The sequence below is a fragment of the Lacerta agilis genome, chromosome 10 (genome assembly GCF_009819535.1).
Source record: "Lacerta agilis isolate rLacAgi1 chromosome 10, rLacAgi1.pri, whole genome shotgun sequence".
NCBI classification, from domain to species: Eukaryota; Metazoa; Chordata; class Lepidosauria; order Squamata; family Lacertidae; genus Lacerta; species Lacerta agilis.
This window is the reverse complement of record NC_046321.1, coordinates 7,691,142-7,712,441: the sequence shown is the minus strand read 5'-3', so window position 1 is coordinate 7,712,441 and position 21,300 is coordinate 7,691,142. Positions and strand designations below refer to the sequence as shown.

The window sequence follows — 21,300 nt, the reverse complement described above, 5'->3', positions numbered from 1 at the left end:
TCCCCGCTCTGATGGAAGCTTCAGGGTTTTTTTTTTTGCTGTTGTTCCCTTCTGGCGATGTCCCTCTGTCTCTCTTTTTGTGCTTGCGATCTGCGCTATTAATTTTTACCAGTTTGTTTCAGGATTGAATGCTGAGTTTTAGGGTTGTCATATCCGTAAGCAATGAGAATTTTATATGCTAAGCAGAGCTGTGTTAGCGTGGCGGCGTTATACAGCCAGTTTTTCATATTTCCAAGTATCGCTGCTAGTGTTCTCCCAAATATTGCCAGCCATGTGCCTTAAAAAAAAAAAAAAAAACAAGAACCGGGAGGAAATAGGGCAAGGTTAGCTCACATGACAATTTCCAGATATTGCTGCACAAACACACACACACACAAATACACACATACACATCACCCCAACCCTTGGCCATGCTGGCTGGGGCTTGGGGGAACTGAAGCCCAACAATACTGGCCATATTGACTACCCGTATCTCCAAATCTAGAGACCACTGCTTCAAACCTCCATGGGGCTGGTTTAATGTGCAGAATTCTGGACCAGCGTTTCATTCTGCTCGTCACCATTGCATGGAACCCCTTCCTAACCCAGCCACTGTTCCTTATTTCCTCCAGAAGCACTGGCCAATTTACAGGTTTGTGGTAGGATTTTTCAAAGCCATCGGCATACTTAAGGAGGAAAGCTCTGCAACAGGGTTTCCCAAACTTGGGCTGTTGTTGGACTACAACTCCCATCATCCCTAGCTTGCAGGACATGTGGTCAGGCATGATGGGAATTGTAGTCCAAAAACAGCTGGAGACCCAAGTTTGGGAAACCCTGCTCTACGATTATTGCGATGTCGGCATCTGTATATGTAACCTGAATGCTGTTGTGCTAGCACTCTCTCTCTCACTCTCTCAGAATTTTTAAAATGTAGCAGCCTTGTTTTTCTTTAGGGCCTCATATGATGAAAGGATGTTTTGGAGCAGAGAGATTATTCCTTGCTGCATGTCTTGCCCTTTTGAGATGGAGGAGACGACTTCTGCTTCCGCCTTCCTGGCTTTCAAATGACATAATAAATTTGGTTTTATAGGTTCACAGGTGCCTGCTTCAGAATACATCGTCGATGTGGAGTCGATGAACATATTCCCAGTTGGCTGGTGTGAAGCGAATGCTTACAAGCTCTCGACGCCGCATAAAGCCGTGTGTAAGTACACAAAAGAGCAAAATTGGGGCTGTTAACCTTTACTGTATTGTTTCAGCAGCTAGGCCTTACCTTGGCAGAAGGCGAAGAGATTTGGGGAGCTTCCGGGCTGTCGCTGCTTTCGAGAGGGATGCAGTCACACCCTCGCAAATTAATAATAATAATTGTAAGGACATTCAGTGGTTGCTCATGAGAAATCAGCCGAAAGCAGAACTTCTAAAGATAGATAGATAATACTTTATTCGGCTATAAGCCCACAAGAGAACTTCTAAAGACTAAGTTCTTTATTGTGCAGATATTTACAGTGGGGCAAAAGTACAAACGTCCATCTCATCCCTCTGCCGAGTCCGGGAATGAACTCTTCCGGTTCTTTGTCCAGCAAAAGAGGCGTGGGATCCTGAACCCCCGCCTCCCCCTTCCACGTCTTTCCTGTCTGCGAACTCGGGGCGCGGGAAACTGTCCCTTCACAGCCTCTGTGCCGACTTCCTGCCTCTAACTCCCCCCTCACCACTGGAGGAATGGTCGCTTCCTGCAGAGGAGGGGGATGACCAACTGGTGAACAGAGGGGGCGGTTCCCTGTACTGCAAGCTCTCCCGGGATGCTACCTGCGTTGGGGTGGGGGGTTTCCTGACAACAACAACAACAACAACAACAACAACAACAACAACAACAACAACAATTTATTATTTGTACCCTGCCCATCTGGCTGGGTCTCCCCAGCCACTCTGGGCAGCTTCCAACAAATATTAAAATATTAAAATTGTGTGATTATAGTTGGTTGGGAGCCTGGCACAGCAAAACCCACTTTTCTTGATGCAGCCTAGAATAGCTTTAGCTTGTTTTGCTGCTGCTGTGTCACCCTGTTGACTCATGTTAAGCTTGTGGCCCACGAAGACCCCAAGATCCTTTTCACATGTGCAGCGGTACCTTGGTTCTCAAACTTAATCCGTTCCGGATGTCCGTTCCAAAACCACAGCGTTCCAAAACCAAGGCGTGCTTTCCCATAGAAAGCAATGCAAAACGGATTAATCCGTTCTGGGCTCTTTTAAAAGCAACCCCTAAAACAGCAACAAGACCATTGATCCATAAAATGGCAAGCAAGAAACAATGTACTGCAGTCACACAATCAATCAATCAATCAATCAATCAATCAGTAGCTGAACTGGGTTCCACACAGTCACAAAAACAAAACAAAAAGAGCCGCAAATACAAAAATGCAAAATAAATAGCAAAAACAGGCACCTCAGTGTAACACTCAAAACAGAAGCGTGGCACTCAAAACAGAAGCGGGGCACTCAAATCGGAAAGGTGGCACTCAAAACGGATCACGTTCGGCATCCGAAAAGAAGTTCGCAAACCAGAATACTTACTTCTGGGTATGCAGTGTTTGGGTCAGGGGCGTACCCAGGATCAAAACTGGGGGGGGGGGGGCAAACCATGGTCATTCAGGTTCAAAAACAAAAACAGCTACAAAAAACAGAAAAACTCCCCCCCCCAAACAGAAAGCCCCAAATGGCTGAAAAACTCAGTTTCCCAGGATCCTCAGTCCTCGCAAAGGAACTACTCACCATGCAAGGGAACTCAGTTTGCCAAGCTCCCTTGCAATGATGAATCCCGGCAACGATGAATTCGCCCCCTGACACTGCCCAAGTCTCAGCCTGCATCCCCATTTGACCAAGCAGGGTGCAGGCTAGCATCCGGTCTCTGATAAGCACGCCAGCTCTTTGTCGGCATGAGGGAGGGGGAAACAGTCGGCGCAACACACACACACACACACACACACACACACACAGAGTGGCCAACTGCCTCGGCAAGAGCGGAAGAGCTCAATTGTTATTGAGATTTTGGGAGGGGGAGAAAGACCAGTCTTGAGCTTTTTTTTCCTTTTAGGCTGCCGATAACCATTTAATTTTTTTTTGCTTCTGGGGGGGCAGCTGCCCCCCCCCTCCGGGTATGCCCATGGTTTGGGTTCCAATTTGTTTGAGTACCAAGGCGTTTGAGAACCAAGATACCACTGTACTGCTAGTACCAGTAAGCCAGGTGCTTCTCCATCCTATATTTGTGCAAGTGGTTCTTCCCGCCTAAGTGCAGGACTTGTGATTTGTCCCTCTTGAAATTCCTTTTGCTCGTTTGGCCCCAGTTCTCCAGCCGCCCCAAAGATGGACCTCTCACCTCAACCCTAGCTTGACCCCGTGGGGCTGCATTTCCCTAGGGGCCTACTCCTTGAGTAAAGAAAAATCAACTCACGGGAGCAGATTGACAACTGTATTTTAAAATAAATTGTTGGGGGAATAAGGTGGTTGAAAACGATGAGAAGGAACTATGGGCTGTATTAGTTTGCTGTTTGGTTTGTTCAGGATGGCACATAGCTTGCCTGTTGGATGTAAAATACAGAACGGAACAAATGGCAAGCCTTCCACAGAAATTTGCAGGTCATATTGGAAAATGTGAAGGTTTTCTGATAGAGCAACACACGTTTGGCTTTTAAAATCAAGGAGCTGTGCCCAATTTGGGAGAACACAACAGAGGCAGCGGTACACGGCCTTCATTGCTATGAATGCGTTAAGTGAATAAAGACACTGGGGGTAATCAAGCGTGCAAAATCTAGCAGCGTAATAAGATTATTGGTGTATTATTATTATTATTAAAGTACAGATCCTGTAAAAGCAAGATGAGTGATCCTGCAGAGAGTCTTTCAGCCTGCTTCTTAATGAAGCTGAAGCCTAATTGTTTGCCGCACACACAGTTAAGCACGCCAGCATTTAATATCTCAGTCGGTGCAGTTATGCCAAAGGGGTGTCCATGTTACTGGGGCTGCGTACACAAAACAGCAACAACTCCCAGGACCCTTTATTGTTGTTCAGTCGTTCAGTCATGTCCGACTCTTTGTGACCCCATGGACCAGAGCACGCCAGGCACGCCTATCCTTCACTGCCTCTCGCAGTTTGGCCAAACTCATGCCAGTCGCTTCGAGAACACTGTCCAACCATCTCGTCCTCTGTCGTCCCCTTCTCCTTGTGCCCTCCATCTTTCCCAACATCAGGGTCTTTTCCAGGGAGTCTTCTCTTCTCATGAGGTGGCCAAAGTATTGGAGCCTCAGCTTCAGGATCTGCCCTTCCAGTGAGCACTCAGGGCTGATTTCTTTAAGGATGGATAGGTTTGATCTTTTTGCAGTCCATGGGACTCTCAAGAGTCTCCTCCAGCACCATAATTCAAAAGCATCAATTCTTTGGCGATCAGCCTTCATTATGGTCCAGCTCTCACTTCCATGCATCACTACTGGGAAAACCATAGCTTTAACTATATGGACCTTTGTCGGCAAGGTGATGTCTTTGCTTTTTAAGATGCTGTCTATGTTTGTCATTGCTTTACTCCCAAGAAGCAGGCGTCTTCTAATTTCGTGACTGCTGTCACCATCTGCAGTGATCATGGAGCCCAAGAAAGTAAAATCTCTCACTGCCTCCATTTCTTCCCCTTCTATTTGCCAGGAGGTGATGGGACCAGTGGCCATGATCTTAGTTTTTTTGATGTTGAGCTTCAGACCATATTTTGCGCTTTCCTCTTTCACCCTCATTAAAAGGTTCTTTAATTCCTCCTCACCAGCACCCTTAGCAAACTGTATTTCCCAGGATTTGGGGGGGGGGGAGCCAGAAGTCTTTACCCCGCCCATCTGGCTGGGTTTCCCTAGCCACTCTGGGCGGCTTCCAAAATAATAATAATAATAATCATCATCATCATCATCATCATAATCATCATCATAATAATGCAATCAATCATGAAAAACTTCCCTAAAAAGGGCTGCCTTCAGATGTCTTCTAAAAGTCAGATAGTTGTTTATTTCCTTGACATCTGATGGGCGGGCGCCACCACTGAGAAGGCCCTCTGCCTGGTTCCCTGTGGCTTCACTTCTCGCAGGGAGGGAACCACCAGAAGGTCCTCGGAACTGGACCTCAGTGTCCGGGCTGAATAACGGGGGTGGAGATGCTCCTTCAGGTATTCAGGGCCAGGGCCATTTAGGGCTTTAAAGGTCAGCACCAACACTTTGAATTGTGCTCGGAAACGTACTGGAAATGTACCAAGCTTTGAAAGTTTGGTGTGTGCATACAGCCTAATCTGCAGCCCACGTAACACTTGGTTTGCAGTGTGAACTTCATTGGGCGTGATGTAACCTCCTAAACTGATAGCATTATGTTAGATCTGAAGTGAAAATTCTCAAATGATAATTTTTTGGCTCTGAAACTGGAGAGTGGGAGATTTTGGGCAGGTGCAACGGACATGGACTGGTTACTGATATTTTGGAGTCCCCTGACGTTACTCTGGTTTGAACGAAGAGTGGAATAGAAATGCTAACCAAAGTGTAACAAAACATCTGGAGGGCCACAGGTTCCCCATCCGTGCCTAGCACAGTGCAGTTTGTAAAATCGACAGCTGTTTGTCATAACCGCTGCATTGATCTTCCATGTCCAGAGGCAGAACCTGATGTGGGTGCCAAACACTTGGAGGTTTGTGGAGGGTCGGGCTGGGCTTGTGAACTTCTCCATCATGTCTACATGGCTACGTTTGGGGACCAAATGAACTTCTAATTTGATCCAGGAAAGCAGTTATTATGTGCTCGTGGTGGGGTGGGGAAAATCTGGTCTTGCTTGCAGATTTGAAGTCCCACCCCCCACCCCCACGCAGAGAACAGAATCTGTTAGACATTTACAAGCATGCATTACCAAAATTGTGTTGTTCTCGCTCTCTTGCTCTGCAGTGCAAAGGAAGAGGAAGATTGCCGTCGTGCAGCCCGAAAAGCAGTAAGTAGGCACTTAAAATGTAAATAACGCAGCAGCTTTAATATGTAAATAATAAATAAGATTTGCAGCTAAGCCAAATGGCGGCCGTGCTGCAGCTTACAGCGCAGGGCGTGCATAGATATTCTCCTTAAAATGATGCCTGTGCACATGGTCAGAATGCGCATTGTCTGACTAGGGTGAGCGCAGGTTGGCATGCTTTCATCTGCAGATCTTAAGGGGGTGTCTAAAAAAAACAACCCTCATGTATCGGTTGTGTCTGAATGGGCAGGCAGGGTGGGTGGGCAGAATTACAGGTGAAACTCGAAAAATTAGAATATCGTGGAAAAGTTCATTAATGTAAGCAATCGTTTTCATTAGCTACTGGAGTTTAATATACGAGATAGATTCATGACATGCAAAGCGAGATATGTCAAGCCTTTGTTTGTTATAATTGTGATGATTATGGCGTACAGCTGATGAAAACCCCAAAGTTGAGATTGTTAATTTGGGATTCTCATCAGCTGTACGCCATAGCCATCACAATTATAACAAATAAAGGCTTGACATATCTCGCTTTGCATGTCATGAGTCTATCTCATATATTAAGTTTCACCTTTTTAGTTGAATTACTGAAAGAAATGAACCTTTCCACGATATTCTAATTTTTCAAGTTTCACCTGTAGATCCCCCTACCCACCTTGTGTCAGGGACTTGAGCCTGCTGATACTCTCCTTGGTGGGGAAGGGGGTGGGGGCGGTATACCATTTGGCAACCAGAGCAGGTTTAAGTCTCTTGTGTTAATTCAGAACTCCCTCAACAACTTAAGCCCAACATACCTTTACAACTCCGGTTCCTTACGCTCCACCTTTATTGCTGAGCTTTTTTGATAGGGTGCTTTCAGTGCTCCTCCACGTCTCTGGGGTTCGGTCAGCCTTTTCCCAGGTATCAAGCTTTTAGTGTGCGGAACTCCTGGCCACTAGAATCCTCCTGGGAGTTGTTCCTGCTTTCTTTAAGACATCTTTTTTTAAAAAATGGTACTGTGTAGACAGGCCCTTGAAACATGATTTTAAAATTTAAAAAACCAACCAGTCTTTATTGATGTCCTTGTAGCGCTGACTTTTTTATGTTATAGAGTGCCTTGTTAGATTTTCTATGAAAGTGCCGTTTGTCACCGTATAGATAAAATAAATAATAATCATAACGTAAGGGAACATAACTCGCAACCTCAACATTGGAAATGTGGAGAGGCTGCAATGAATAAATATTACGTCTTGTGTCAGGCAGCCCCGATCCATCTTCAGGTTTCACGGAATTTGAATGTAGGTTTTTGTCCTCCATTAGGTTACCACATGGAGGGCCTGTGGAGAAAAAAAATCACGAGCCATGCATGCTTCCACAGACAGACTCAATAGGTGAGTTTCTTGGGTGCTGTTAAATGAACCTTGTGGGCATGGAAGCAATTACAGCAGGGTTGGAGAGCTTGTGGCCTTTTAGACACTGTTGGACTACAGATCCCATTGTCCCCTGCCAGCATAGCCAATGGTCAGGGATAATGGGAGTTGTAATCTTATAGCATCTGCGAAGCTGCAAGGTTCTTCATCTGTGCTTTACGTGAATCCTGACCATGATGAGAACCACTGTGCCACACCATTAAATGTTCCTGTAATTAGCATTTTAATTTTTGCTCAGATTTAGCACTCGTGGCTAAATAAATCTGACCTAACAGGGAAACAGCAGGAGAAGACAGGACCTCAAAATGGTGCAGACACCTGCCCCCTCCATCACCTGTAATGCAGATATTAATATTGCACAACTTGAAGCAATAGGAATTGGAATCCTCTTGGAATAAAAAAAATGGTCCAGACCCAAAACATGGTTTCAGAGCTATATGAGGTGCTGCGGGTGGGAGAGTGGTGCCCACAGGCACCAGATTGGCAACCCCCTGCTAGTTGCTTGTTCTTCGTTCCAGTATGCTGGATGGTAGCTAGAAGAGGGGGAAAGATGCTCCGTGAGGATGCAGGAGGAATGCTGGACCGTGTGCTTCTTCTCTGCAGGTACCATCAATGGGAGGTACAGTTGCCCTGCGCTGTTCATCAATCACCGCTGTTTCTCAGGGCCACACCTGAACAAAGGAAGATTGGCCGAGCTGCCTCAGTCTGTTGGCCCGGGCAAGTGTGTGCTGGTTCTTAAAGAGGTAAGGGTTGTGTTGAAGGGATGGGGGGGGGGGGAATTTCATAAATAATTTCAGAATTGGAAGGGAGCACGAGGGTCATCTAGTCCAACCCCCTGCAATGCAGGAATCTTTCTGCCCAATGTGGGGCTCGAACCCACGACCCCGAGAGAAAGAATCTCGTGCTCCACCCAACTGTGTTTCGTTTGGCCGGCCTTTTTATCCAGATTAATTTGTATCTCCTGGACTGAAACACATAGAGGAAGATGATTTTCCTTATGGGTCCTGAATTGCTCTCAAAAAACTTTTCTCTCAGGCCGTTGGCTAATAATCCATGGCCTTTTAAAATGTGGAGTGTGTTTGTGTGTGTGTGTGTTAATGTTTTTGTTTTATTTCTATGTTAAGCATTTTTGTGGTTTTATATTGTAAACCACCTTGCGATCCTCGGATGAAGGGCAGTCCAGGAATCATCTTGCAATACTATTCTCGGCTCAGAAAGTGCGCCAAACTGCATTTAAAAAGAATTGTATTTGGGGATGAAATGTGTTTAAAAAGGCATATATACCGTATTTTCCCATGTATAAGACTACTTTTTTTAACAAAAAAAAAGGTTTAAAATTGGGGCTTGTCTTATACACAGGTAGTGCTGAGGGGTGTTTTCTTAATTTGGAGTCCCTCCGAACAGGGGGCATCTTATACATGGGGGCGTCTTATACACAGAAAAATACGGTAAATATCCAACTTAATATGAACCTTTGGGTGGATTAATGCAGAAACAGAACAGAGGGAAGATGGACCTTTCCAACTCATCCATTCCATGATTCTAGGTAAAGGTAAAGGGACCCTGACCATTAGGTCCAGTCGTGTCCGACTCTGGGGTTGCGGCGCTCATCTCGCGTTAATGGCCGAGGGAGCCGGCGTACAGCTTCCGGGTCATGTGGCCAGCATGACTAAGCCTCTTCTGGCGAACCAGAGCAGCGCATGGAAACGCCGTTTACCTTCCCTCCGGAGTGGTACCTATTTATCTACTTGCACTTTGATGTGCTTTTGAACTGCTAGGTTGGCAGGAGCAGGGACCGAGCAACGGGAGCTCACCTCATCGCGGGGATTTGAACCTCTGACCTTCTGATCAGCAAGCCCTAGGCTTTGTGGTTTAACCCACAGCGCCACTCGCTCCATGTTTCTAAGAAGTCCCAAATACTGCGATCTCTCTTCATGCTCCATCCTCTGTTTTGCTGTCTTTGGGCAGGTCCTGAGCATGGTGATCAACTCTGCTTACAAACCCGGGAGTGTATTGCGGGAGCTGCAGCTTGTCGAAGACCCCAGGTGGAATTTCCAGGAGGAGACCCTCAAAGCAAAGTAAGGGGTCCTTTCGCTTCCTCCTTTTAAACTTGGGGGTGGCGTTGAGCAGGGGGGAGCGTCTGCTTTTCTGCTGTGATGAGGCTGGAGAAGACACCCAGTCTGTTTGTTTGTTTGTTTGCTTCCATCCTCCCTCAATGCTGCTCATTTGGAATCCATCCCTGGCGTGGCCGCAGGAGGGTGGGATTGAGAGCAGCGTGGCGTAGTGGTTAGAGCGCCGGACTAGGTCCCAGGAGACCAGGGTTTGAACAGCAAAGGAAGCTTCAGTGGTATTTATGTACAGGTGAAACTCGAAAAATTAGAATATTGTGGAAAGTTCATTTATGTAAGCAATTGTTTTCATTAGCTACTGGAATTTAATATATGAGATAGACTCATGACATGCAAAGTGAGATACGTATTTTTCGCTCCATAAGACACACTTTTTTTTCTCCTAAAATGTAAGGGGAAATGTCTGTGCGTCTTATGCAGCGAATGGTGGTCCCTGGAGCTGAATTGCCCAGGGGCCAAAACCAGGTTGTGCTTTTTATTTTACAAAGAGAAAAGGGGGTGTTGAAAGGACCCCACTCAGCAGCTGATCAGCAAGAGATCGGGAGAGAGATAAGAGTCCCGGCTCCCTTTTGCCCCCCCCCTTGCCCAGGCCTCCTTTGTTGAATGTGCTGCAGAGGGAGGTTGTTTTTTTCCCCAGCGACATGTGATTGGCTGATTAGATTATCTGTCTGGAAACAGTAGAAACGGCTCCCTTTCCTTAAGATTTTTCAGAAATGTGAGTTGAACCCCATAAAAACGGGGCTTTTCCTCTTTGCTTTTCCCCCCTTTGCAAAAGGAGCTTTGCTTTCCCCCCTTTGCAAAAAAAGCTGCAAACCTTTTAGCTGATCCTCAAAAAAACAGGGCTTTTCCCTTTGCAAAAAAGCTGCAAAACTTTTAGCTGATCCTCAAAAAAACAGTGCTTTTAGAGGTGGAAAGCCAGAAAAATATTTTTTTCCTTGTTTCCTCCTCTAAAAACAAGGTGCGCCTTATGGTCCAGTGCACCCTATGTAGCGAAAAACGTGGTATGTCAAGCCTTTGTTTGTTATAATTGTGATGATTATGGCGTACAGCTGATGAAAACCTCAAAGCTGAGATTGTTAATTTGGGGTTCTCATCAGCTGTACGCCATAATCATCACAATTATAACAAATAAAGGTTTGGCATATCTCGCTTTGCATGTCATGAGTCTATCTCATATATTAGTTTCACCTTTTAAGTTGAATTACTGAAAGAAATGAACCTTTCCACGATATTCTAATTTTTCGAGTTTCACCTGTATGTGAATGCATCCATCCATGAGTGTTTTATAACCCCAAAAGTCTTACTCTATGCTTCCCATCTACACCGGTTGGTTTTGCATTGTGTTTTTCTGGAATTCCCGGAACACGGAATTCTGGAATTCAGAAATACAATGGAACCTTGGTTTTCGAACGTAATCCGTTCCGGAAGACCGTCCGACTTCTGAAACATTCTACAACCGAGGCGCAATGGGCGGCTAGCAATTTCAGTGGAGAAATGCGCCTGGGAAGCTGTTCGACTTCCGAGGCGCTTTCGAAAACGGAAGCATTCACTTCCGGGTTTTCAGCATTCGGGTTCCAAATTGTTCAGGTTCCAAGACGCTTGAAAACAGAGGTTCCACTGTAAAATGGATGCATTTCGCAGGCATGTTCACGGACATTTGCCTACCTCTGCCCACATCACTTTTTAGATTTTTTAAATATACTTTATATACCACGTTTGCACAGAAGGGCAGTCAAAAACAGTAACAAAAAATAAGCATGCGTCACACAGTTAATTTACTGTGGTGTTGTGGTTAAGAGCGATAGACTTGTAATCTGGGGAACCGGGTTTGCATCCCCGCTCCTCCACATGCAGCTGCTGGGTGACCTTGGGCTAGTCACACTTCTCCGAAGTCTCTCAGCCCCACTCACTTCCCAGAGTGTTTGTTGTGGTGGAGGAAGGGAAAGGAGAATGTTAGCTGCTTTGAGACTCCTTCGGGTAGTGATAAAGCGGGATATCAAATCCAAACTCTTCTTCTTCTTCTTAACTGTTGGAAGACTGTGTGTTCCTGTTTATTGGGCACAATTTATTCTAATCAATGCATTATCCGGTGTCCTTTTCGGTTTGCCCCAACATAAGGTCTGGGAACTTGCTTTTTTTTAAAACAACAAAAACATGTAAATTGCCTCTGCTCCTTTTGCATGAAATTCTGCATTCTGCGCATCATCACTTTCGATGCGCACAAAATGAGATAGCAGGTCTGGCTGTAAATCCCCTGTTGTGAACAAGGCAATCTGAGCATTCTGGCTGTCTAAGCTTGGTAGTGGTTGTTTCCCCCCCCTTCAAAGTTCTCTTATGTGGGTCTTTAATTTGGAGATCTTTGATCCTTGCCCCTTTAGCGTCGGTTGTAATACATTTAATTAGAAAAGCAAAATGGATTTTACTTGTGGAATCCTTAATGCTACAATTGACTCAAAGCCCAGTGAACTTTAAAGCAGTGCCGCCGGCTAATAGCTTCTGATGTGGGGGGTGGGGTGAGGTTTTTTATTACGCAAAGGTAGCTGGCGAAATGAAAGTCTCGGAGCAACGATTATGCTGTTAATAATATGGATATCCGGGGTGACATCATTCAATCCAGCGGTCTTTTTACTATCAGGCAGAGAAGTCTTGCATGCTGTAAAATCGGTGGTAGGGATCCTTCAGCCTTTGAGCCTAATCAGCCCCCACCGCATTTGGCCCAGGTGGCTGTTTGCTTGCTTGCTTGCTTTGTTGCCAAGCTGTTTCCACTTCCCTTGTTTATATATTTCATAGAATCATAGAATTGGAAAGGACCACAAGGGATATTTAGTGCAACACTCTGCAATGCAGGAATCGTTCGCCCAGTCTCACAACATTTGTATACAGTCGACTCTCGGCTCACGCGGGGTTTACATTTTGGAGATTTCAGCTCATAAAGCCAAGCTCGTGTAGATTTTATGTATTTATTTAATAAATTTGTATATAACGCCCTTCAGTCCGGAACAAACAATATAACAAATGGTCGGTAAGGTGTGGGGGTGGGTGGGTGGGTGGGTGGGTGGAACCCGCACACAGTAAAAGCAACAACCCAACGTTCAAAAATTAGAATCAGCAATAAGCTAAAAGCAGATTGAAACACATGTCAACATTCTACATGTCTGGGTAGAGTTGCCTAAACGAAAAACGTTTTAAGGAGGCGCCGAAAAGAGTCCAGCGAAGGCATCGGTCTGATTTCAATAGGCAGGGAGTTCCAGAGGCTGCTGCCACACTGCAAGGTCAATTTCTGCCACATACATAATAATAATAATAATAATTTATTATTTATACCCCGCCCATCTGGCCGGGTCTCCCCAGCCACTCTGGGCGGCCTCCAACAATCAAAATACAATACAGAGTCACAAATTAAAAACTTCCCTAAACAGGGCTGCCTTTAGGTGTTTTCTGAATGTCAGGTAGTTGTTTATTCCCTTGACTTCTGACGGGAGGGCGTTCCACAGGGCGGGCGCCACTACCGAGAAGGCCCTCTGCCTGGTTCCCTGTAGTTTTGCTTCTCGCAGTGAGGGAACCGCCAGAAGGCCCTCGGCGCTGGATCTCAGTGTCCGGGCTGAATGATGGGGGTGGAGACGCTCCTTCAGGTATACAGGACCGAGGCCGTTTAGGGCTTTAAAGGTCAACACCAACACTTTGAATTGTGCTCGGAAACGTACTGGGAGCCAATGCAGATCTCTCAGGACCGGTGTTATGTGGTCCCGGCGGCCACTCCCAGTCACCAGTCTAGCTGCCGCATTCTGGATTAATTGCAGTTTCCGGGTCACCTTCAAAGGTAGCCCCACGTAGAGCGCATTGCAGTAGTCCAAGCGGGAGATAACCAGAGCATGCACCACTCTGACAAGACAGTCTGCGGGCAGGTAGGGTCTCAGCCTGCGTACCAGATGGAGCTGGTAGACAGCCGCCCTGGACACAGAATTAACCTGCGCTTCCATGGACAGCTGTGAGTCCAAAATGACTCCCAGGCTGCGCACCTGGTCCTTCAGGGGCACAGTTACCCCATTCAGGACCAGGGAGTCCCCCACACCCGCCCGCCTCCTGTCCCCCAAAAACAGTACTTCTGTCTTGTCAGGATTCAACCTCAATCTGTTAGCCGCCATCCATCCTCCAACAGCCTCCAGGCACTCACACAGGACCTTCACCGCCTTCACTGGTTCTGATTTAAAAGAGAGGTAGAGCTGGGTGTCATCTGCATATTGATGAACACCCAACCCAAACCCCCTGATGATCTCTCCCAGCGGCTTCATGTAGATATTAAAAAGCATGGGGGAGAGGACAGAACCCTGAGGCACCCCACAAGTGAGAGCCCAGGGGTCTGAACACTCATCCCCCACCACCACTTTCTGAACACGGCCCAGGAGGAAAGAGCGGAACCACTGTATAACAGTGCCCCCAGCTCCCAACCCCTCTAGCCGGTCCAGAAGGATGTTATGGTCGATGGTGTCAAAGGCCGCTGAGAGATCCAGCAGAACCAGGAAACAGCTCTCACCTTTGTCCCTAGCCCGCCGGAGATCATCAACCAGCGCGACCAAGGCAGTTTCAGTCCCATGATGAGGCCTGAATCCTGATTGGAAGGGATCCAAATGGTCCGCATCTTCCAGGCGTGCTTGGAGTTGTTCAGCAATACAGAATATTATGTGGCACCTGTAGCGGGGCAAGTTCTCTAAGGGGTTGAATGGACACCCATGGGGTTAAACAATATTCACCTGATGTCATGTGTGATGTCAGATTTCGATTTTCCTCTTCCCCCCTCTGTCATTTCCCCCTTGTGCCTTGCATTTTTTAATTTTAATCTTTAAGATTGTGAGCCTGCATGTAGGGACTGTCTTGTTTTGACTGTATTTAAGCTGCTCTGGCTGAAGAGTGGGGTGTAAATGCTCCAGATAGATAGATAGATAGAAATGCTCCAGATAGATAGATAGATAGATAGATAGATAGACAGATAGATAGATAGATAGATAGATAGATAGATAGATAGATAGATGTGGGGCAGGTGAAGACATGGCTGGACCATAAGGGGGTTTGCAGCAACCGGGCTTGGCATCCACCAGTGGCCAGCAGTTGTTGCTGCTTGCAAAGTGCTGTACCCTTGCCCACAAAGTTTGATTTCAAAGATTGAACCCTTAGTGTCACTGCCAGTCAGTGTAGGCAGGTGCCAAGCTAGGTAGGCCCGTGACCTATGTAACATTTGCCATGTTGCAACAACCCCACCCGCACAGGTACAGAGGCAAAACCTACAGGGCCACAGTCAAGATTGTCCGCACATCTGATCAAGTCCTGGATTTCTGCCGGAGAGTTTGCGCCAAGCTGGAATGCTGCCCGAATTTATTCAGCCCCGTCCCAGTTACTGAAGCCTGCCCGGAAAACTGCTCCGTTCACACCAAAACGAGATATAGTGAGTATGATGGAACTGCATTGGCTCGTGAAAGTTTCCTGCCAACTTGCCCACCCATTCCCCCCCCCCACACCTTTATTAGTTAATTTGCATCCTCTGTAGAGGATTAAATAATATATCCTCTTACAGATTCCCATCACGAACAACATCTGGAGGGCCACAGGTAACAATGAACACAGGTCAGGATGACTAAATAGTGGGATGAACTGTTGAACCTTTCGCACATCCCTGGCACTAAAAAGCTGTTTAGCACTGATCAGCCACTTAGTCTCAGTCAGCTGCTAAGGAATGTCCCGAAGTCATGAAAGTATAGTGTTATCCCCCTGCTGTTGTTGCCCGGATTAGCTCCATAGGCTTTGGTTAATTTGGCAACTAACCAGGTTTTTTTTTTTTTGCTGTCTGTCTTTCACTGCAGCTTATTATTGTGGAAAGAGGAGGAAAGTCATCAAGGCTCCAGCTGGAGAAAACAACAGCCACAGCCCGGAGAGCAGACATGGCAAGCCAGCCAGGCGCAGGAAAATGCAGAAGTCCATTCCAGCACAAAGGAAGAGTCAGCCATCTATAACAGACCTAGCAGAATCAGCGGAGGTGAATTTTTGGATTTTTATTATTATTATTTCTTTCAAAAGCAAATTGTCAGTGGAACATGAGTTGATAGAGCCTTGAGGAGGTAGAGGGGGAGGCTCAATTTCAGGAATGATTTCTCGTTCTTTTGTCTTTTAAACTCTTTCTCCCTGCTAGTAGAAAACTAGCATATCAAGGAAAGTGCTAGGGCCTTTCCCCGATAAGATAGCTTTTGCAAGCCTGCCAGATTGGCAGTTCCTAAATCGGTAAGCAGACAGGAACAAAACGGCCCTGAAAATTCACACACCTTCAAAAATTGTGATGCACTACTCCAAGCAAAAAAGTGTGCACGATAAAGTGTTTATTAGTTAAATCAGCCAACAGAGCCACGTTAAATTTGGCGGAGGCAAGAGGTAGCTTTAATAAATGCATATATCGGGCATGATTGCACACACAAAAATGTGCATATCTGGAGAAATCAGCACCAAAAATGCATGCAATTATTTTTGTGCATAATTTTATCGTCAATAAGTGGAAATGGGCAAATTGGCCTTGTAAGTTGGAGAAATATGAAACCGGAGCAATTATCACACTTTGTGACTTATTATTATCTAATTTATAAAACACTTACATGTCCAACGGACTTTTAATTGGTTTGCAAGTCTGAAAACAATTATAAAATTTGTTACGAAGTAATTATTATTTGGGGAACAACCTTAGCTCAGCTTCCTCTGTTGGTCTCCCCACAAAAAATATACAATCCTGAGAACTTATGAATTCAGGGCTGCTTGAACAGCACCATCCACCCAGTTCATATCACCTCAAGTTTCATTGCCGTTTGTGTCTTTGACCCCTGTGGAAACCCAACTCCCTGCAGGAAAGCGAGGAAGAGGAACCCGAGGCCATGGACGACGAGACATGGAGTGAAGAGACCAGCCCAGAGCTACAAGATGACCAGACAGACACCTCCTCGGCCGAGCTGCCTGCAGCCAAGCCTGCGACCACAATGAGGCTGCGCAGCAGGGCTGACCTGGACCGAGTCACTCGCAGAGGGAGGGGCAGGCGAGCCCGGAAAACCTTGGCTGCCTTGTGCGCCAAAGGACAGAAAAGGGCTCGGTTCAGACAGGTGAGGATTTGGGCCCCTTTCTCGTGTCACCAATGCTTCTTTTTTAAAAATAATAATAATAATAATAATAATAATAATAATATTTATTACATTTTTAAAAAGCAACAACAACAAACAAAACACAAAAATTTCAAAATCCATCTCATTGCTATTTTCCATTGTATGGGGACTTCCCTCTGTCCCCCACTCTGAGCTGCATTGTCCAATTATCTCCTATAGCAGGTTCCGCTTCTCTATACTTAAGTTTTAATAAAAAGAAAATTGATTGATTCTGTCCAAAAAATTAAATCATATATCCAGTTACAGGTGGGTAGCCGTGTTGGTCTGCCATAGTCGAAACAAAATAGAAAATTCTTTCCAGTAGCACCTTAGAGACCAACTGAGTTTGTTCTTGGTATGAGCTTTCGTGTGCCTGCACACTTCCTTCAGATACACTGAAACAGAAGTCACCAGATCCTTAAATATAGTGAGGGAGTGGGGAGGGGTATTACTCAGAAGGGTGGTGGGAATGGATGATCAGCTGATAGGTGTGGATATGTTAGTGCCAAACATATAAATCATATATGTTACCGGAAACCTATCTGCACTTCCATAAGGATACATTATATATTACAATACTCATGTCACCAATGCTTCTGGTGTGCTCCGGTTGCTACTGTTGTTGTTTAGTCATTTAGTCGTGTCCGACTCTTCGTGACCCCATGGACCAGAGCACGCCAGGCACGCCTGTCTTCCACTGCCTCCCACAGTTTGGTCAGACTCGTGTCGGTAGCTTCGAGAACAGTGTCCAACCATCTCGTCCTTTGTCGTCCCCTTCTCCTTGTGCCCTCCATCTTTCCCAACATCAGGGTCTTTTCCAGGGAGTCTTCTCTTCTCATGAGGTGGCCAAAGTCTTGGAGCCTCAGCTTCAGGATCTGTCCTTCCAGTGAGCACTCAGGGCTGATTTCCTTCAGAATGGATAGGTTTGATCTTCTTGCAGTCCATGGGACTCTCAAGAGTCTCCTCCAGCACCATACAGTGGTACCTCTGGTTACGTACTTAATTCGTTCTGGAGGTCCATTCTTAACCTGAAACTGTTCTTAACCTGAAGCACCACTTTGGCTAATGGTGCCTCCCGCTGCTGCTGCACCGCCAGAGCACAATTTCTGTTCTTATCCTGAAGCAAAGTTCTTAACCTGAAGCGTTATTTCTGGGTTAGCGGAGTGTGTAACCTGAAGCGTATGTAACCCAAGGTACCACTGTAATTCAAAAGCATCAATTCTTCGGCAATCCGGTTGCTACTGGAGCGGTTTAATAACTGCAGTGAGAGTCCCGCTTGGACTACTGCAATGCTCTCTACATGGGGCTACCTTTGACGGCGTCTCAGAATTAGTTGTAGACTAATCCAGACTGGTGACTGGGAGTGGCCGCCGGGACCATATAACACCAGTCCTGAAAGACCTACATTAGCTCCCAGTACGTTTCCAAGCACGGTTCTCTCTCTTTTTTTGTGAAATCATTTTTATTTGGTTTTACAAATGCAAAATTATAAGAGTCCACATATATATCCATATGCAGATTAATCTGAATCTTGCAACTTCCCCCTACCCCCTCCATGGAGTCCCGTTTTAAACATTTACAACTGCATATTCTTCCATACTCTTAACTTTTTGTCTCAATCCATATTGTCCATAATATTTGTTACACTACAAGTGAAATCAAAATCTTGCCAAAGTTCCCATCGTGCTTACAGTGGTCTCCTAAATAACTTATAAATTTCCCCATTCTTTTATAAAGTTTTATTTCCCCTCTTGGTTTCTGAGTTTTCCAGTCAGTTTTGCCATTTCATCATAGTCCCATCAGCTTGGTTTGCCATTCCTCTCTGGTAGGGACCTTGTCTGCTTTCCTTTTCTGGGCTAGTAACATCTGTGCGGCTGTTGTTCCATACATAAAAAGTCTTTTCTGCAGCTTTGGAATGTCGGTACCTGTAATTCCTAATAAAAAGGCTTCTGGGTTTTTTTATCAAAAGTTATTTTAAACATTTTTCCCATTTCATTATATATCATCTCCCAGAAAGCTTTCATTACCTTACAAGTCCACCACATATGATGGATGGTACCTTCTTTTTCATTTCCAAGCACAAATTCAAAGAGTTTGTGCTGACCTTTAAAGCCCTAAACCAGGCACCCCTAAACTCGGCCCTCCAGATGTTTTGGGACTACAACTCCCATCATCCCTAGCTCACAGGACCAGTGGTCAGGGATGATGGGAGTTGTAGTGCCAAAACATCTGGAGGACCGAGTTTGGGGATGCCTGCCGTAAACAGCCTAGGCCCTGAATCCTTGAAGGATCTGTAGCAGGAAGTGAGGGGCAGGTGCGGCTCGTCCACCTGAGAAGGGAGCCCATTTAGGAGCAGGGCTGGGGAGCCTGTGACACCTTCAGGTGTCTATGGACTCCCATCAGCCCCAGCCAGCCTGCCCAATGGTCGGAGAAAATGGGAATTGCCATCCAACCACATACAGAAGCCTCCATGTTGAGGAGAGCTGGCAGTGGCTGTTACGGGATATCCCACCATATGGCAGGAGACTGGGTTCGGTAAGCCACAGGATCCTGTCCATTTCTGCGATTCTATTTTTATATATATATTTATTTGCCCTCTTAGGTGATGAAGCCAGAGCTGGAAGAGAAGCTGGTGCTGGAGAGCAACCCGCTGGAATGGACTGTCACGGACGTGGTGAAGTTCATCAAGCTGACCGACTGTGCCCCTCTTGCCAAAATATTTCAGGAACAGGTGCGACGCTCCTCATTCTACCGCTTCTTCTGTGTCAGGGCTGAGAGTCGAATCCAGATCGTCTCAGGTTGTAATTTCCACTGAACATACTCCCCCCCCCCTCCCCGCAGGTTTGCCGTCCTGCGCTCATTTTGCTTGTGATGCCTCCTGCTACTGCAGCAAGCTCTCCTCCATCCCCCTGGCAGCTCCCAGAACCAGAAGAAGTGTGAAAAGGGGGGAGGAGAGGTTGGCTGTACACAGGCATAGTCTCCAATCGCCTGGGGAAAGCCCTGGAGAGGAGGGGACTTTCAGTGTCGGCAACTCGATTTTCACAGAGTAACACCGCTGGGAGTGAACTGCTCTGCATTATTTTTGTTTATTTTTTGTAAACTAAGAAAATCTTTAATGAAAATTATTTTAATAATCATAATAATATTCATAATAATACTAAACACATATACACCAGCTACTGTCCTGTGAGCTTCCTTTTTCATTTCAGTAGAGTGAGGTGTACATTTGTGGGTGTACACTTGGAGGTGTTCCCTCTCTGTCACAGTTAATGAGGAAACCCCTGTGAACGGAAACCACTACAACTCACTTAAGCCTTTGCTGGATCAAGCAGGCGGCTCTGCATTTTTGCTAATAAATACTTAACTCCAACTTTGAACGGTGTGATTACTGATCGGCACGCTCCTGTGCCACAATTTGCAGCATACATTTAAAAAATAAAAAAACCACGAATGTTTCTTCTCCTTTCTGCAGGACATTGACGGCCAAGCTCTCCTCTTGCTGACCCTGCCGACCGTCCAGGAGTGCATGGAGCTCAAGCTTGGGCCCGCCATCAAGCTGTGCCACCAGATCGAACGGGTCAAGCTGGCTTTCTATGCCCAGTACGCCAACTGACCACACCGCTTGCCACTTTCCCGTCTCCGTGACTTTTGTTCCAGCGTTGTGCCTGGATCTCACGACCCTGAACCCCTTTTGCATTCGGAAGCATGGATAATATATATATATTGCGGGGAAGAAGCTGGCAGCCCAGCTGCTTGCTCACGAGTAGGCCGGCCTGCAGCTGGGGCATTGGGGTGGCGCTGAGTAAGGGCTGCAAGGCTCAAGGCTCCTCCTGAGAGATTATGAGCCTCAAAGAGAGTCAGGTAAAGGGGTAAGATACGGAGTGATAGGCAGAGGATCCTTCCAGATGGATGGTTTTTTTGTTTGTTCGGGTTTTTGGGGGGCGGGGGGTTGCAGATGAGTTCTGCAACTTGTCCCTGATTCATTAAGATTGCATTAGTGATGGATTTATACCAAACCATACACATACTATTCTGCTTCATGAGTTGTTCTGCCACGCTTTCCCCAATGTTGGGCACTTCTTCACTATAGCACAGCAAAAAAAGAGAGAGATATACCCACCCAGAACATTTGCGGCATAGAAAAGCCCCCAGGGATGTGTGCAAGCTTGCAAGGGCTGGACTTTGCAGTATATAACCTCTGGCAGGAAAAAAAAATGAGATGACGAGGATGGCACTTGCTATCTCAAACCGAGCTTGCTTTTCCGTCGCTGTAAGTGCTGGGGTTATTTCGTGTGTTGATTTGCTGTTCTCAGCGACTGATCCACTCTTCTAAAGCACACGCAAGAACGCCGTTTGTTGAATGGCTTCGTTTGACAGGGGAAAGAAGGGCCTTGGAGAGAGGGCGGCTGTCATTTGGGCCCGATCCTTGCGGTGAAGTTTCCCTGGCCGAGTAGCTGTGTACAGAAATGCATCCGCTAAGGTGAAGTGTGTATCAATAAGAAGGAAAGCTCACAGAAATGGCTCACAATGGGGGAAGCCGCGTTGCAAAAAAATATGGAAGAAGTCGACAGGACAGATTTTCAGGAGGACTCAAAC

The 21,300-nt window shown here is 46.2% G+C and overlaps 1 protein-coding gene across 1 annotated transcript in view; it reads left to right on the top strand.

Moving 5' to 3' along the window:
- The window catches only part of SFMBT2 (Scm like with four mbt domains 2), a 66,066-nt gene extending 45,265 nt beyond the window's left edge, over nucleotides 1-20,801 (top strand). Inside the window, exons 11-20 of the mRNA XM_033162412.1 lie at nucleotides 1,070-1,183; nucleotides 5,934-5,976; nucleotides 7,297-7,367; nucleotides 8,010-8,149; nucleotides 9,375-9,484; nucleotides 14,800-14,975; nucleotides 15,391-15,563; nucleotides 16,417-16,665; nucleotides 19,307-19,435; nucleotides 20,177-20,801. Coding sequence (XP_033018303.1) covers nucleotides 1,070-1,183; nucleotides 5,934-5,976; nucleotides 7,297-7,367; nucleotides 8,010-8,149; nucleotides 9,375-9,484; nucleotides 14,800-14,975; nucleotides 15,391-15,563; nucleotides 16,417-16,665; nucleotides 19,307-19,435; nucleotides 20,177-20,317 — 1,346 coding nt within the window. The 3' untranslated portion in view covers nucleotides 20,318-20,801. The remainder of the gene's footprint in view (nucleotides 1-1,069; nucleotides 1,184-5,933; nucleotides 5,977-7,296; nucleotides 7,368-8,009; nucleotides 8,150-9,374; nucleotides 9,485-14,799; nucleotides 14,976-15,390; nucleotides 15,564-16,416; nucleotides 16,666-19,306; nucleotides 19,436-20,176) is intronic.
- Nucleotides 20,802-21,300: the final 499 nt, after the last annotated feature.